The sequence below is a fragment of the Dermacentor andersoni genome, chromosome 6, assembly GCF_023375885.2.
Source record: "Dermacentor andersoni chromosome 6, qqDerAnde1_hic_scaffold, whole genome shotgun sequence".
In the NCBI taxonomy this organism is placed as follows: Eukaryota; Metazoa; Arthropoda; class Arachnida; order Ixodida; family Ixodidae; genus Dermacentor; species Dermacentor andersoni.
The window spans coordinates 51,492,807-51,510,337 of NC_092819.1; the positions used below are offsets into that span (position 1 = coordinate 51,492,807).

At 50.6% G+C, this 17,531-nt stretch overlaps 1 protein-coding gene across 1 annotated transcript; it reads left to right on the forward strand.

Annotated features, from left to right (window-relative positions):
- Positions 1-912: 912 nt before the first annotated feature.
- On the forward strand, positions 913-2,826 carry LOC126523061 (ubiquitin carboxyl-terminal hydrolase 2-like). Its single transcript, XM_050171890.3, has one exon. It carries the CDS (start codon positions 1,029-1,031, stop codon positions 2,292-2,294), a length of 1,266 nt encoding a protein of 421 aa, XP_050027847.2. The 5' UTR covers positions 913-1,028; the 3' UTR covers positions 2,295-2,826.
- The last annotated feature ends 14,705 nt before the right edge of the window (positions 2,827-17,531 follow it).

A 17,531-nucleotide genomic window follows, 5' to 3' on the forward strand; every position in this document is an offset into this window, starting at 1 on the left:
ATTTCACTCGCAACTGCAATCACATTCTTTGATAATGTCAAATTCATGCACGTACGCCGCTCGGTGGTCGGTTGGGCCGGGTCGGTGTGGCATCGCAAGAGATATGTCTGTAACATGGAACGCGTAAACCGCTCCCTTTTTGATACCGACGCATCCACATTGAAATCACTGACAACGACAACAGGGCAGTGTCATCGCAGCTAATTCACGAAAAGTGAGTACCCATGAACCTTACGGGACTATGAGTCATTCCATTTTTTGCTTGCTTACGGGGGTATGAGCCATTGCTCACGGGGGCACGAGCCATAGCTCACGGGGGTGTGAGCCTTTGCTCAGGGGGGTATGAGCCTTTGCTCAGGGGGGTATGAGCCATTGATGACGACAATTTTCGACATGCTGTTGTGTATGTTGTATGCGTGATTGGAAAGAATTTAAGCACTGTTCACATTGCCGAGTGCTTGTAGCCTCTGCCTTACGGGGCTATGAGCCATTGCACTTTTTGCTTGCCCCTGGGAGCATGCATGCTGACGCGGGTATGAGCCATTGACGATGGTAGTTTTTGTTCACGGCGAACAAAAATACACGGAACCCTAGCCATATGCACCTTCATTGTAAAAACTCTTGTTCGGAGCACATCTTTCAGCGCAGCATTCATTATCAGCATTCCTCTCGCAGAGGCAGCTTTTCGCTATTTTATATGTCAGTCAACAAACTGTCGTCCCGTCGTCGTCGCGGTATTCTAGATTTCTTTAGAAGTCAGTGCCCTCCTCTTACCGCCCGCTTCTTGGAAAATCCGCTGCAGTGGACAAGTGCCATCGTCAAGAGGCACCAACCACAAATTTGTGCTTGGAGTTACGCGGCAGTGGATGAGTGATAATGCCAAATGAAGAAGAAGAAGTGATCGCCCGTAAGTTGGCGGGGGAAGTGGCGAGGCCGTCGCGCAGGGCGTCGCAGGTGAGCCTGGGGCGCTGAAGGGATGGGCCCGCGTCTGGGCTTGAGCCCGCCGGTGGCGGCCGGGGCTAGCGGTCATGCGGCAGGCTCCCGGCGCCCCTCGAATCCCTAAGCTGGGCCGATGGGACGTGATCTCTCAGCTACACCGAAAGCTCACGTTCGCCCCAGCCGGAGCCGGCAGTCCAATGGATAACCTTCCGCCGGGCCTCGTCAACCGCGGCCAGAACCTCTGCTTCGCCATCTCGTCGCTGCAGTGCCTCTTCCGCACGCCCGAGATGGCGGGCCTTCTGCAGGACTGGGTGCAGAACAGTAACATCATCATGGCCGCAAACGAGGAGGACTTCCTCTGGAGCTACCTCAAGCTACACGTGGAGTGCGTCGCCAGGAACCTGCAGCCCTCGACGCAGGACAACTTCTTTCGGCTCTGCCGGATCTTCATGCCGCAGCTGGTGTCCAGCTCGTCCTACACGCAGGACCAGCAGGACGCGGCCGAGTTCGCGATGAAGCTCCTCAACGTGCTGCACAAGATTCTCAACAGCCGGCGACCGCGCAACAGGGCCGGCCAGGCCAACGGCAGCGGATCGGCCGAGCACAACTCCGAGAACTTCCAGGTGTCCATCTCGACGCTCAACAAGCGCTGCGTCGACCGCATCCTCGAGGTGGCCTACAAGGGCTGGCAGGCCTACGAGCGCGCCAACGACTCGCCCATCGTGCACCTGTTCACTGGCCAGACGTCGGACATAACCCAGTGCACTTCCTGCCTCAAGACTAGCATACGCACGCAGGAGTACAACGTGCTGCCCATCCCCATCGAGCCACGCGACCGGAGAGACAGCAACGGTGCAAGGACCGTGGTGCGTCTCTACGACCTGCTCGTGTCCTACACCGAGGCCAAGCGCACGGACAACCGCGACGCCAACAACGAGAACGAGCTGCAGACGGGGCCCATCTGCAACCTGGCCGCCCACACGAGCTGGCTCCATCGCACCATGATCTCGCAGGCGCCCCCCGCAATCGTGCTCCAGCTGCTGCGCTTCCAATTCGACAGCGCGGCGGGCCAGACTCGCAAGATTCGCGACCCTATCAAGATTCCCAGCGCCAACATGTGCCTGCCCAATGGCTCGGGCACCTGGCCCCAGTACAAGCTGTACGGCATAGTGGCCCACATCGGTACGCGCTCGACGCAGGACGGTCACTACATCGCCTACGCCGAGGATCAGGCGTACGGCAAGTGGTACCGGTTCGACGACGAAGCGGTAACCCCAATATCAGACATCGACGAGGAACTTGCCAAGCCTTTCCTAATGGAGAACGCCTACCTGTTGTTCTACAAAAAGACGTGATGTTAAAAAGTGCAGCGCGCTGCTCTGCTTTCCCATCAACCGCCCATGTGGTGTCCTTTGGCAAACATTTGACACTGGCTTGACCTAAAACCGACAAGCAGTCATGAAATTTTGTGCCCTGCGTTTACGACAACAATGGATCTACGTCTTACTCTGACAAGGCCAGCGCCATTTCGGGGGGGCATAGTTTCGGCCTTGCCTTTCCCGCAACATTGTGCGACCCCACCCCCTGCCCCCGTCTGGCGGCACGTTAACGGTCCAAGGATCCCCCATTATATTCTAAATCCTCTGCGCGGAAGGCGAGACGTTGATCCTGGGAGGACATTGCCTTGTGGAGAAAGCCTCTCGTAGTCATCAGCAGAAGCGATTGGTGAAATTATAGTGCGGAGTTTTACTTCTGCGTTGTTGCAGGTGTATTATCGCGGTCTGTGTGGCTTGCGAAGTGAATGTTGATCACTGTGCAGAACAGTCGATGCACTTTCCACTTCAGCTTTCGATGTATGAAAAGCGTAAAAGAAAACGTGAGAATGAAGTCTACGTTGTACCTGGAAGTTTATCTCGCTATTCACCAGATAGGGTTCTCGCAACATGCTTTATGTTCCAAATCACATAATGGGTTTCAGGGTGGGAATCTATCGCAGGGCTATAGCCTGTACTGTACTGTATGACATTCGCGAAGTTCGTGTCTTGTGCACTAAATGTTTCACGGTGGTTTGCTTGGTTATTATGCTTAATGTGGAAGGACATCTGCTCACATGATCACTAAGCATAAACTAAGCATTAATGGCTAATTTTGAAATTATAATATTTCCTTAATTAAACACCAAAGCAGCACTTCAACAGCGGCTAATTTTATGGCCACCTGCTTGTTGTCATATTTTGAGAGAGAAGATTTCTTATCACCAACTACACCTAATTACTGGCACAGTATTCAGCCGGTTTTCGGGGGATATTCTTTTTTACATTTCAATAAGCGTTATAGTTTAAGGCAAGCGTTTTGTCTCACGCATGAGTGGAATGGAGAATCCACACGTCTAGGCAGCTTCCTCCTTACTGCTCAAGTGAACATGCCGCTTCGTTGTGACGATAGTTTTTCTTTCAAATTATTCTTTTGGTAACTGCATCAAGGCCTATAAAAGTGCCTTCGCAGATAGACATGGCTTGTGAGCTTCAGTACCACAGCTAGATCTGACCGAAATTATCAGCCCATTTTACCAGATGGAAGCTGCTGGAATATTCGAGACAGAAATATTTGCCCGTTTGTAGTTTCTTAAGTAAACGAAAGTCAGACTACAAAATCCATACAGGCATGAAGAAGGCACGATATATGGCAAGTTTTGTTGCTCAACTCGTGATCCATTGAGTGACCGTGTCCAGTTCAAGATGCGCTTGAGTGGGCAAGTACATTATGCGTTCCACCAGTGCTGTGGAGCTGGCTGATTTTCGGTTGTCGATACCTTGGAAACGGTCTAAAATAATTAGTTCATATAACAGGCAATAAGTGATTGCCCGCTTCTCACCTGCTAATGCCAAGAAAACTGGGGACGTATTCTGCGACGATCACTTTCGGCGACACTGTCGCCTGGGCGATAGTATCGCCTTCAGGCGTGCGCTGACTGGCTGGTTGCGCGAAGTCGGATGACGTAGTGCTCAACCGGTCCATCAACTCATCCGATTTTGCTCAACCAGCCAATCAGCACGCGCCAATGGCGAAGGGGTGGCCAAGGCGATAGTATCGCCGAAAGTGATCGTCGCAGAATACATCCCCTGCGTGGCTATGTGAGGTCATCCAAGGGACGAGTACATTGGCTTTCTGGCTGTCAGTGACGTTCCTTGCCTTGTATGCTTAGATGAGCGACTATATGAGCTTACTCTATGGCATGCGCCACCCCCAAATTTGTTATTAAGCGATGCGTTAAGGATGACGTGCAAACACCACGCGCTATTTTCTGCACATTCTGCTCCCTTATCTCGTTCCTGTGGCTCTTCGGAGTTTTCACAAATCACGGGTCTTGGAGACAAACGTCGGCTTAACGGAGAAGCTCTTCCCCCGAGCCCCATTTGAAGCTGAATCTGCTTTGACTTGAGCTCGACAAAAATAATTAGCCTCTACTGAGGCGGGTCTATACTTTTTGTGAAAGTCGCCCGAGGAACGGGTAATGGACTAAAAAACAACGGCAAAAATTTGCATGGGGCCTCTGAAGCGAAGACCCCGAGCTCAACCTTAAAGAGCGTTAGACAACAAGGACGACAATAGCGGCACGACAACGAAGGCAGCGACAACGTCACGTCGGCGACAATGCCTACGCGACGATGTGACACTGGCGCAAAGGCTCACACATCGGGGAGCTGAAATCCAACATCTCGCAGAGTGATGGTTTGGGCTAGTTGGTTTTCCACGAGGCTGTTGTGTGTGAGGCAGCACGAAGCGGTCGTCTTCGTTTTTTCTGCGTCCCGCTTCGCGCTACGCCACACAGCCAATATGTCGCGGGACGAATATTTTTTTTCTTTATCCTTCGTTAACTTCTTTTGCCATGTAGGTGTGACCATAGAGTTTCTCGCTATATTACCTAGAGGGAAATCTGGCGCTGCTGCGCTGTGGGATGCATGGGAATGCTGGTATATTGTGACTTCGGATTGGCATCGTTCTCGGAGAGCCAGGACAACTTGAAGACGTGCCTGGCAGGCACCGTTCCGTCTCTCACAATGATTAATTTTCTGCTAAAACAGCACGTAAAGAGCTGTTCTAGCTTTACTATTACACAAAAACATGTTTTGCTTAACTATGAGAACTTATTGCATTTACAATCATATGACACGTAAAAAGTATCAGCGGGCCGCTAAAGTTGGTGGACAGACGACAAGATTCGCGCTCGCTTTGAAACGGTTTGTCGTCTGTTCTTGCTTTTCGTCGCTTGGTCATGCATTGTAGGTGAGTAAAGGTGTCATATGCGTGGATTGAAACATTTTATGAAGATTTTACTTTAAGAACGCGTTATTTTTGTAGCCATATCCACGTTCTAGACGAAGCATCTTACAACACCAGCCAACACGAGCCTCGAAGACGCACATACCGTCATTCCCATGACGGCACGGCGCCCCTTAAGAAACTCCCATAGACGGTGGCGCCAGATTTCCCTCTTGGTGTCATAGTGAGAAACTCTATGGGTGTGACCGACGATGATAAACGCCATGACGATGATGATGACAATAAACGTGATGGTCGCCCCTGAAACAGACAGCCGCGAAATCTGGGCGAAGCGCGTGTTTAAAAAGAGAGCCAACGCCGCGTAAAAGCGCGAGACACGGTACGGCTGGCGCGTCAGGAAGGTGAAAGCGAAACAAAGGAGACAGGAGGAGGCCGTCACTCCTGGCGGCACGAGCACGGGGCACTTCGGCTCGCTTCCGCCACTCACCGGCCTCGCGAAAGCAGGGCACGTATGTGCACACGTGGGGGAGACGAACCCTGTGCCTCGTCATCTGTATGCGACTCGGTCGCGGGCACAATTTGGCCGCGAAAAATCCGCGCGTCGTCGGCGGCGTTTCGAAGGCACCGCCTGCAACTGCGCTGCTCGCCGTTCGCTGAAAGAAAAGAGAAGAAGAAGAAAGGAAGAAAGGTTCACGCGCTTTCCGCCGTCGCGAGTCGAGTGTACCCTTTCTAACTAAATCCGTGCATTGCGTTCAGAAGGTAAGAGTCACGCCAGCTATGCTTAGGGACGGCAATCAAGAGAAGGACTGGTCCGCTGGCCTTAGACTGTAGCTTGAAGGATGCGTGTTGCTAGAGCTAGTTGGCTCACACTTGGAGGTGTAACAAGCGCACTCCTGTGGACGGAGCGAATGAAAGTAGGCGCAGGACTTGCTCTTGTCCTGTGTCGGTGTGCGTTTGTTAAAACCTATGAGTCCTTGCCGTATAGCGTGCCGCCTACGGTGACGGACAGAGAGGAGCCGAGATGACGCAAGATGTCTGACCCGCACTCTGTCTTGCCTGACACCCCTACGCGTTTTATGATACAGCGTTCGTTCGCGAATTAGCTGAACGGAAATTCCTGTACGGAATACCTTTGTCCTGGTTCTCGCTCTTGGACAGACTGACGCAATTCGTAGCATTGACCGCATTGCACGGATTTTGTGAGACTCGGGAGACAGAGCGTAATTCGAGAGCGCACGTCAAAGAGGGGAGGAGGGGACGAGGAGCGAAAGAACAGCACAGTCGATGTGCAATGGTAAAGGAGAATTGGGGGGAAGGGGGGGTACTCTCCCACGCGAGCACGACCCTCTTTAGCGACACCGACATAACACAATGGCGCCGACGACAACGGCGACGCTCCGCATATATACAAATGTATGCAAGACGCCAGCTGAATATTGAGCGCGTCAAATCTGAGTCGAGGCGCCGTCCGAGCAGCTTGTACCATGTACATATATACAGGGCTCGTCTGTCGCCGTCCCGTTCTGTTAGACCGAGTGCTCCCTTCTCTGCTTGCTGGCTTTCATTTCTCACGGCGGGGTGCACGAGGTATTGAAAAAAATTGGCAGTGGCTTAGCTAGGCTACAACAGGACATACGCAGGGAAAGCTAAGGCATAGCATGGTTAGCCTTGGTTAATCTTGATTGCAAGTCCAGGTTAGTCTGGTTGTCTAGCTATGTTGCGGCGCTTAGCCAGTCGTTCGGCGCGCTGTTCGTCTGTTTCCTGGGTGATTCGTTTCCTCTACATCTCGTTCCGATGTCGATTCCAGGCCTCCTTCAGCTTATCAGAAATGTCGCCGTCCATACTGCCGCCTCAACTGTGGTTGCGGCGCACGCGAGCTCTCCTTTTCAATCCTCCGACATGTTATCAGGCATGCGACGCAGCTGGCGAAGCGAGCGGAGGCGAATGCAACGATGGGGAACGCGGTGTGACGAGGAAAGCGGTGTGACGTCATGTGCCTCCTCGGAGCACGGCCACGGCAAAATCGCAAGTTCGCGGCCAGTAAAGCTTTCGCTTTAAAAAAGTGCGCGGTGTTTTGCCAGTTTGGCTCGGCCAAGCCCAGAACTTCAACGGCTGCTTCCGGCCGTCGGAGTGTCAGACGCGGTTTGTGGGGCATGTAGTCTCGGATGGTCGCTTTCGGCCATATCCGTCCGAGTGACCCTGCGAGAATACGTCCCTTGGATACCACGCCGTACAGAAACATGAAGGACACCGCTTTGCCACAATCCGCCGCCGTGCTTTTATCTACGGAACTGCAGAAAATCCCGCTACCGTATAGTCATCGATGAGTCCTGTAGTCGCAATTAGGGGCATTCGCTTAATGTGTTGTCCCGAACGAGGTCGGTACCGCACTTTGGGATCGAAAAATTATGGCAGAGTACAAGTCTGTTCGAGTATAACGTCGGCGCCAAGCCCTTGCAAGAAGTACGGGTGATATGCAATCACGTTTCATCAGAGTCAAGTGAAGGCAACTAAAGTCAGTAGAAACAGAACAAAGTTTTGATAAATGTTCTTATAGGTGAGACGGGTATGTTTCCACTCAACGAGCTTTACTTTTAACCTGCAATGTTCAACTTGTTAACTCCCTTGTTATCATTATTATTTTTATGCACCTAATTGAACCACCCGATTCATGGCCAATCCCCCACTGTGGGTATGTGGGGCGGCCACTCAGGACAACAACAACAACAACAACAACAGCTGCGCACAATTCTGCGCCAGTACGTTCATTCCGTAGTTGAGAGTTTTGCGCGTGTCACCATCGCTAGCAACGTGCAAAAATAATGCAATAGAGAAAGGAAAATAGCGTGATATTTGTCTCCGTAAAAGGCACGCCATGCCGACTTCTGCATATATAACATTAAAAGCCTGTTGTGACGTGCCAGAAGCACTGCACTGTGCCCTTTATTTATTTATTTATTTATTTATTTATTTATTTATTTATTTATTTATTTTTCCAAGCAAGCGCGTCAACGGATAATGCTGGCTGATTCTCTCTCCGCAATCGGCAGTCTACCGCTTATAGAAGACGTAAAATACTGGGACCTCGGCCAGACCGCAAATTCAGTTGCCGAACAATTCGCGGAGTGCCGACCTTCTCCCGGATGTGTAAATGTCATGCCGTATATACATTATTCGTTCGCGCCTTCTAATCACAACGTCACCACTCGTAACCGTCTTCTTTCACTCCCCTTCCATTTATCTCGGAGCTTAGTCCTCAGATGGCTAGAGGAAACCTCGTGCCGACCCGTCTGCCATTTCTCAAACAATTTCCATCCTCTCTCGAGTCTCTTCCTCCTGCTTCTCGTGTGAAGAGCTTTCCCTTCGACGTCTGCTTTTCAAAGTCCTTCTTCGGTGTTAATAGAACGTCCTCATCTTAGCGGGTTTCCGCGGAACTCCTTTTCCCGCTCGGAATTCATATCCTGCCTAACACTGCGGTTCTTTTCAGATCACCGAAGCAAGTGGCTAGCCCCCATGGGAGCGCTTCGTTTCCAAGTTTAGACAAACCCACTGCAGCGTCTTTCAATCTCATAAGGTGGCTGTTTTGTCATTGCATAGGTATATATGGCGTCACGATGTCATCAATCAAACGATGTGCTTCTTCCCATCCTCCGCCCCCCCCCCCCCCCCCCATCCCCTACCGCCTCCCTTCCCATAAAGCCATCGTCGTTCAGCGGCCACACGCCCCCTCGTCACATGCACATGCAACACACCGATTCACCACCGAACGGGGACCTTTTTGCCACCGGCGGCGACAGCGACCGGCAGCTGCTCGTATGCGTCCCTCTCACGCGATGGTCCCATCAAGGGGGGCGGCCTGCGCTCCCGGTCAGCGTAGCCGCAATATGCCTCCGTACCACCGTAGTTTTTCCAACAAGAAATTATACTAGAGCTAAAGCTGACGCTGTAGCGTCTATAAGGCAGCTGCGAGTATATGGGAAACAGTGGGCTGCCGGCACATGGATTTGACTCAACTTCGTCCTTCTGGCTTCAGACGGCTACGTGACTTTTCAAACTGGCAGTTTTGAACAAACGAACGTTGCGTCACAGATGCAACGATTCGTAATGATTGCGCACGTTCGCAGAGACTCGTCGCATTCGTGCGTTTAGGAAAATTATGACCGGCTGTAAATTTAGAGACGATCGGCCGGCCCTACGAATATGCGGCAATCAGTCAGCTTGTAAGCGAAGATTTCTTCGATGTTTACTGAACTGTCTTTATTCCTCCTCCTTCTTCTTCACTTCTCCTGTATATAGCTCGCAGCTGCTTTCTCAATTCACTCTCTCGTCCCTTTCTCTCTTTTTTTTTCGCTCACTAACACAACTTCGGGATGAAACTGTGCATTTACGTGCTCTACACAACGTGGTGATCGCCGATCGGCACCGCGCAACAGAATGTCCACAGACTCCACAATGCGCGCGACGGCGCGCACCGGCCGGGGGGAAGCCGTTCCCACCTTTGGGCTAATTATGATACGCTGCCTGTGCAGGCCGAGGGTCCCACTCCCGCGCTCCGTGCGGGAACCTGCTTCCTTTTTTCCCTTCTGTTCCTTCTGGTTCTTTCCTTTCTGTTTGCTGATTGGTCAATGAGGGTCGCAGAACGGGGTGGTTTGGTTCTTTTCAAGCTCTCAGCTTCCTTTAACGACATACATATGGCGCCTGAAGCTAAACGCTCCTCCCTTTAATGCACGCTCTGGTCACATCCTGTTTGTTCACTTCGCTTCTGTCTGCACATTCAACTTCCTTTCTTCCTTCTGTTTTTTCTTTTACTTTTTTCCCTCCTTTTTTTGATGCCGGCTTCTTCACTTCCCTGCAACCAACTTCTCCAGGACTGGATGTTAACCTTTTTAAAGGTATGCGGTTTTACGTGCCAAAACCGGGATCTGATTATGAGGCACACTGTAGTGAGGGACGGCGGAAATTTTGACCACTTGGGGTTCTTTAACGTGCACCTAAATTTAAGCACATGGGTGGGAGTGTTAATTTCTCACGTGCCCCCAGTGCCACGTGCCTGCAGTTGCAAGCATACCCAGTAGCTCAAGTTACCTCTTCGGTGACACATACCTGGTGGTCCAAGTTGTACGATTGGCGAGACTGCAGCGTGGACAGCTGGCCCGAAGAAAGTGGGGGAAAGAGTGAAAGCAAGCTGCGCTAAAAAAAAAGAAGATAAAGCGTACCAAATGACACCACAAGAATGTCTAAAGCCGCAAGCGTGAAATTCCGTATACAGTGCCTACAATCCCCATTGCATCTGAACAACTCGCTGCGCCCGAAGTGCCCTCTATAGTAATCTTTGTAGGAAACTCTTTGTAGTCGACGCCGTTGGCGAAGCGCCGCCTTTGACTGCACTGGGGAGGTATTCTGTAGGAGTCCACCTAGTGGACTGTCCATTTCGGCCGCTGCTGATTGGCTGGGACCGCTCAGCAGCGGCCGAAATGGACACACGACTAGGTCGACTCTTACAGAATACCCCCTCCTTCCACCCTTCCCCGCAGGGGGTTATCGCAGTTCGCGCGAGACAGCGCTATACCGTACAGTGCGGTTTGCCCATGCTGGTGCAAGAAACTGCCAAAGCAGACTAGCTGTTTCTATTGGTAGTAGCCAAGCCAATCCTAATTTGGCCATTGACCTGATGACGAAGTCGCCTGAGATACCGTTCTCGCGTTCTGTTTAGCTGTTTAGCTGAATCATAGGCCTTCTGTGTTTCACTGACCACCAAACTGCGCCGTCATGCATGCTATGTAAGTACCATGGCTTAACTGAGCTTAGATAAGCTCAGAAGGAGCGCTCGCTCAGCTGAGTAGCCAGGCAGGCCCTCCTTCAGCCAATAAAGAAAAATTAAATTATGGGGTTTTACGTGCCGAAACCACTTTCTGATTATGAGGCACGCCGTTGTGGAGGACTCCGGAAATTTCTACCACCTGGGGTTCTTTAACGTGCACCTAAATCTAAGCACACGGGTGTTTTCGCATTTCGTCCCCCCTCGAAATGCGGCCGCCGCGGCCGGGATTCGATCTCGCGACCTCGTGCTCGGCAGCCCAACACCATAGCCATTGAGCAACCACGGCGGGTATTGAGCCAATAATGCGACGACTGTGCCGGAGATGCCTTTGTCGTTTTCTCTTTTGCCGTTAAGTAGCCTATAGGAAATTGCATATGCACCGTTCAATAGTTATTTCGAAATAATAAACGTTGTCAAGACGAAACGCATGTCCGCGCAGAGGATTATGTCCTGATGCTACCAAAAAAAAGAAGGGTATCTTATCACGAGGAAACAGTAAAATGTGCAACATTGCATACATCTGCTGTTCAGGAGCGGATGTACCAGTCTGTTATCTGCGCAAGCCTGCACGAACACACACACGCGCACACACATAGACGCACGCACACACAGGCGCATAGAAGTTCGCGACACATCCTCGAAACGGTCCGGGGCGGGACCTTCACGGGCGAAAAGCGGAACTGCTCTGTCGGACACTTCCTCTCTCTTCCCCCGCTCCTGTCACGTATTGCCCGGTAGCACGTCCGGTAAATTCACGCTACAGTAAGCGTCGCCGGACGGGCTGGGCGCCCCGGACGCCGGAAGTAGATCGCCGGAAGTGTCGGTGGCGTGTCGTCACGGGCCCCTGCCCAATCGCCGGCCCGAATCGGCCGCTGGTCTCGGCGGCCCCCGCTGTGCCCGCCGGGATGCTCGCTCGCTGCAGTTGGCTGACTAGCGGCTAGCATCCGCCATGCCCGACGCTGCACACCGAACAAAGGTCGACCGAAAGGTCGCCGGGTCACGCGGCGATATATTGTAACATCCACCGGCGATCGATCGCGACCGTGAGACGTTCCGCTCTGCGGAGCCAACGCGAAAAAAATCTCTGTGACACGGAGCAGTGGTTGCCGATAGACAATGCGCATACCGTAAATATTTGAAGGAATTAATGAAAAAGGAGTGCACTCGGGGGTTCAACCATCAGTGGTGGCACCATCAAATTTGATGCCATTGAATTTTGGTTTTGTTATTTAGCACACCAAATCCCACGGGTTTGCCCCCCACCAAAGGTTGTAGGTTCGAGTGCCGTAATGAGCTTTGCCTTTCGTTTGCATGTGGGCACGAGGGACGGAGGGGTGTAAAAAAGAAAATAACTGACGACAATAAGTGACAACAGAGACAACGCACGCTCAGTGATGTTTGCAGAATGCACGAACATTTTGCCGTTGAGACGCACACAACGGCAAGAAGCATGAACGATCGAATACGCGTTCTAAAACTGCTACAGCGCAACATGGAAAGAAAGAAAGAAGTCGAGCCGGCCAGATGAAGAAACTGAGCGCTTCATCAGCGCTCTGTTCCTCCATCAGGCCAGCTGGGCTTGTTTCTTCCTTTCTATGTTGCGCTGTACCAGTTTTAGAATGCAACACCACTCGTCCAATTCTCAAGCCTAGCGAATGAACGTACGTTTTATTAGGAATGAAGAAAAAGGCAGACGAGGTCCAATCCCTCACAAACAGTAATAGCTTTAAGACCGTAAGGAGCAACTCCACTCTACTATAGCGTAAACATAGTCTGATGTGATCTTCGCCTGGAACACTTTCCATCGTTACAGATTTAGTCTGGCCATCGAGCGGCGCTTGTACTTAATACATTTAATCACTATTTCCCAATAAGCAGCAACCACTTTGAAACCACCTTTCTGTAACTCGCTCACATTCAGCTATTAACAACTAGGAGAGAGACAAAAAAAATTTTTTATGTGAATGAAACATCCACGAGCTTCATTCGTAACATATCGTAACGCTGTATTTTAATGAGCGTGCTCAAGTTAATTTGCAATGATCGATGACGTTGTATTTAGCGTTTCGCGCTTCGTAGCTCTCACTGCCGCGTTATATTATAGTGAAATAGAATATGGATGTTGTTGCAGAAAGCATCGCTGATCCTCCAAGGAATAATCAGTGTTCTCGGGGCATTTCCTACTCGTCATTTTTTTTTTCTCTAAATGAAGGTCCGAACCCTTAGAACTCGAGAAATATATATTGAGAAGCCGTCGCAACGTCCTAAATCATTTATGAATAATACTTGTTCCTACGGACCAGTATCGGTTTCGGCACCCAGTTGTGTGGTGTGTCATGATGTAATCATAAGTTGACTCGCTCCGTTCCTGCAATCGCTGTGACTGCCGCACGCGAATGTATACCCGTAAGAAACGCACGCAATACTCCCGTCTATTTCTATTTTGTGAGCTGCGTCACCGTAGCTATTCTTATTGCCACACGGCGTCAACAAACTTTGATATGCGTCGTGTCGTCGTAATGGCTTCAATGACGTCAGGTCTCACGCCTAGCGACCGCCCGCCATATCAAATTAAGGTATCCTGTCAGTGTTTTCCAACCTCCACACTTGCTAAATGTCAAGCGTTTGCTTGCGAGAAATGTGTTGTAACGTTTCTGCAACTTCCAATTTATGCTTCGGTAATCCTTTAACTGATCTAAAAATAGGACGGGTGTGGTCTCGCCCTCGACGTGAACACGTCGGACGAAGAATTAAGAGGAGAAAGTAAGAGCACAATGGCGAACGGATGTGAGCTGACACGTGCGTTAGGCCGCGGAATGATGACTGATGCCATTCGCGTCTCCGAAGAAGCTGTATGACGACGGTGACCAACTCTTCCGAATAAAGTGACGGGAGCTTCACCGCATGGCGATAGCTTTGGCAGGGAAAAGCCCACGGAGATTCCAAGGGCGTGACTCCTCGCGTTGCTTCCTCGCTCGCCTCTTTGACAGGTCGCTGTTGAAATATGCATGAAGATGACTGCTTCGACGGGTGCCGAACGAGCGTGTCACAAGAAGCCAACTGGCGCCGTGTAAGTGGGCTCTTTGCTAGCGTGTGCTTATTTTTTTCATTTTCCCCGACAGACGATTCGGTGATGGATCACTTGGGAGTCGTCGGCACAAGCAAACACGCAGCCGGCCGTGTTACAAGCAGGAAATTCCATTTGGCAGTACGCAGAACGATATGAGCTTATGTGGCAGGGCTGGAGGGAAACTATGCGTGGTTTACGTGCACGACATTTCACAATGTAGCCTCGCTATACTGTTCTCATTTCCGGCGCGTGTCACCTCAACTCTTGTCTGTCTCCTCGATCCCATCGCCGCCAACGCCTTCCAACGATGGACAGCATCACCCTTCAGTTGCACCACCGACAATGTCGGGTCGGTTATCCCTATTCTTCTGATGGGACGTTTGCCGCTCCTTTATTTTTTTAAATCTCTTTTTTCTGACGTGAAGCGCATTTCCCTTCGGTCAGCTAAAGGCGAGAGAGAAAACTTTGTTCAATGACTTCGCTGGGGTCAAGAGAGGTGGGGGCCGGTAGACTAGCCACACCGGAGCCTGCCTTAATCAGGCGGCGGCCAGACCTTGACTCTTCATCCTCCGTGCATTGGCTCAGCAGGATGCCTCCCCCCCCCCCTCCCACTGCTCGGGCGATATGATTCTGAATTTAGGATTGGCACCGTGTTTCATGGTGTCTAGTACTGCGATGTCATGCCCAGATAGCGTGGTCGAGTCGCTTGCTAAAACCGCACATCTAACCGAAATGCAACGTGAACGTGTAACACTAATACCGCGTATATCTTTGCAACCGCACTACCCACACGCCTCACTTTGGTACCATTGTGTAGAGGAAAGAAGCCATTACAGATGGCGCCGTTGTAGCGCCGTGCGTGACATAATCGGAGCTCTAAATTTAGCCTCTCGCCCGGCGTGCGGAGAGGCAGAGCTCGGCAGTACGTCCTTCGATCCAAGCGGGAGTGGTCGCGCTCGAGACAGCTCGCTCTTAGGTGTAATCCGTCAAACTCGGACCCGCGCTCACCAGGATTCACAGTTTATAAGGCTTGCAATTGCACAGTTTAGTTGCAGATACTTGACAGTTTGCTCGGCTTACAGTGCACCCGCGTTCGGCACTTAGGGTCCAGAAAATGACGCGAATATAGACCCGGGCAGCAACACAGAGGGATGCCGATTCGCGCGCACCATGCAACCTTGACCCCCGGAGCCCCGGCTAGCTGCGTCATTAATTAAAGCACTGGCAGCTATAACGAGTAGCTGGAGTGGGATAAAATCTAAGCCCGCAGATTTTCAACGCTTTTCCTCCGTGCGTAACGACAAGTTTAGAAGTCAAGATTGCCCTAAGTTACACGAGAAATTTTGTGTATTAATCATAAGGCGCAAAGCGCATGTCTTTTATCTCAAAACCTAAAAAATAGAACTTTCCGCACAGTGGAAGAATACTTGCTCAAGTGTAGACTCACAGAGAAGACACTAATCTATGGGCTCGTATTTACCCTAGTTCTCTATCGCAAGCGCCGTCCGCGATTCGTCATCGACGGGGTGATCGTTTCGTTATTACAGCGATCTTTACCAACAATGACCCGCATCCGAACTCCGCCCGATTTGAAACCGCGGTTACGTAAGCGAAGTGTCGTGATTGGGAACTGACATTTGCTTGTTAAAAGCGCGGTATACACCGTGTACTATGAAAGTAATATCGGAAACGTTTGCTTTCATTTTTTTTTTTTTTTAAGTTCACTTCAGCCGTACGAAGTCGGTATTGGAAAGTTGCATGACGCAATAAGAGAACAAGGAGTGCCGGTAATTGCATTGTGAAATATTGGCACATCGAAGTCTCATCGCATGGAAGCAGAGCACACGAAGCATAGAGATTGCAACATTAAGAAAGCGGGCTTGGAGAGCGCATATTTGCGGATATTGATATAATAAATTAGATGCGAGGGCGATAAATATGCATAGTCCCATGTTTTTTTGTGTTTTTTTTCGGGACGGACAAATCGAACGGTCGTGAATATCCTTCTTGATACATCGCAGCACAAAGATGAAAAATGCAAATGAACGTCGCAAGCTAGTTATAGATCATCCTCTTTCGTTAGTTATAGCGCTAACTTATATCTCCCGTCCTAAACCATCCAATGGAAGCAGTCATACTGCTGAAGACGCTATCGATCCCTTTTATCGTGCACGGTTAAATTCACACCGAGTGCCCGAACCAGCATTTGCCAACTTTTGCGCGTTTAGAAAACTTTACAACAACAAGCACGCTCCATTGTCTACCGGACTAGCGTTTCTCAACATGCGATTAGAAAACGTGTCGCCGCACTACGTCGATCAGTTTGAAACTACCGCGCCCAAATAGAGTAGCCCCTGTTCGCTGAACTGCGCGCGCGAATCGGTTAGTTCAATATAGTCGAATGCACAGTACACACCTTCCGGAATCTACACGACGCAAGCGTGGATCTTACGTTTGTGCGAGGCGTACTTATCTGTCATTGCGACCCTTTGGAAGAGGAGCTCTCTCGCGCTGCGCCATTACCCATGTTAACTTGGAATTTCATTCGTACACTGATTCTTATAATGCACTTCACCTGCCATAGAAATATCTGAATTCGGTGACTTGCTGACGTCACTCAGTCCACTGCCTTTCCCGATGGTTGCAGACCAGCCATCGTATCCTTCTATCATGCAACAGTTGTTTAACAAACAGATATGCCTGTCGTAGAGTTCAGTTTCTTGCTGCTGTTATTTACATTTGCCGTGACACTCATCGTGAAAACGTGAAATGTTGTGTCCGGTGCAGAGCAGCAGACGACGCCTTTCGAAACAGACGTGGTTTTTTGCCTTTCGAAGCAGAAGTGGTGTCGGTTGTCTGTACGGGAATGCCTGCAGGTGTGCGGAGTTGCGCGCATTAGTGGCAATGCAGAAGAGCTTATGTGTACGTGGGCTGGTTGTGGCTGTTGTTGTTGTTGCCTCAAAACATGGCTAGTTGACTCCTAATATGGAGAAGAACGGTGTGGTCACCAAGACTTGAAGGAGTGATAGACAACGGCGTTTTTCCACTTCTCCACAAACTGTCATCCGTTCGCGTATACGCTGTTTCACACACTGATTGATCTCTTTGTTTTTTTTCGTTCTTTCATGGTTTACAGTTAAAAATTATGGGGTTTTACGTGCCAAAACCACTTTCTGATTATGAGGCATGCCGTAGTGGAGGACTCCGGAAATTTCGACCACCTGGTGTTCTTTAACGTGCACCTAAATGTAAGTACACGGGTGCTTTCGCATTTCGCCCCCACCGAAATGCGGCCGCCGTGGCCGGGATTCGATCCCGCGACCTCGTGCTCAGCAGCCTAACACCATAGCCACTGAGCAACCACGGCGGGTGGTTTACAGTTACGCGGCGGCTTCCTTTTCTCGTCTGTGAATGCTT

Excerpts from the sequence above, each read along its gene's own strand:
- LOC126523061 (XM_050171890.3), top strand. The coding sequence starts at position 1,029 with ATGCGGCAGGCTCCCGGCGCCCCTCGAATCCCTAAGCTGGGCCGATGG.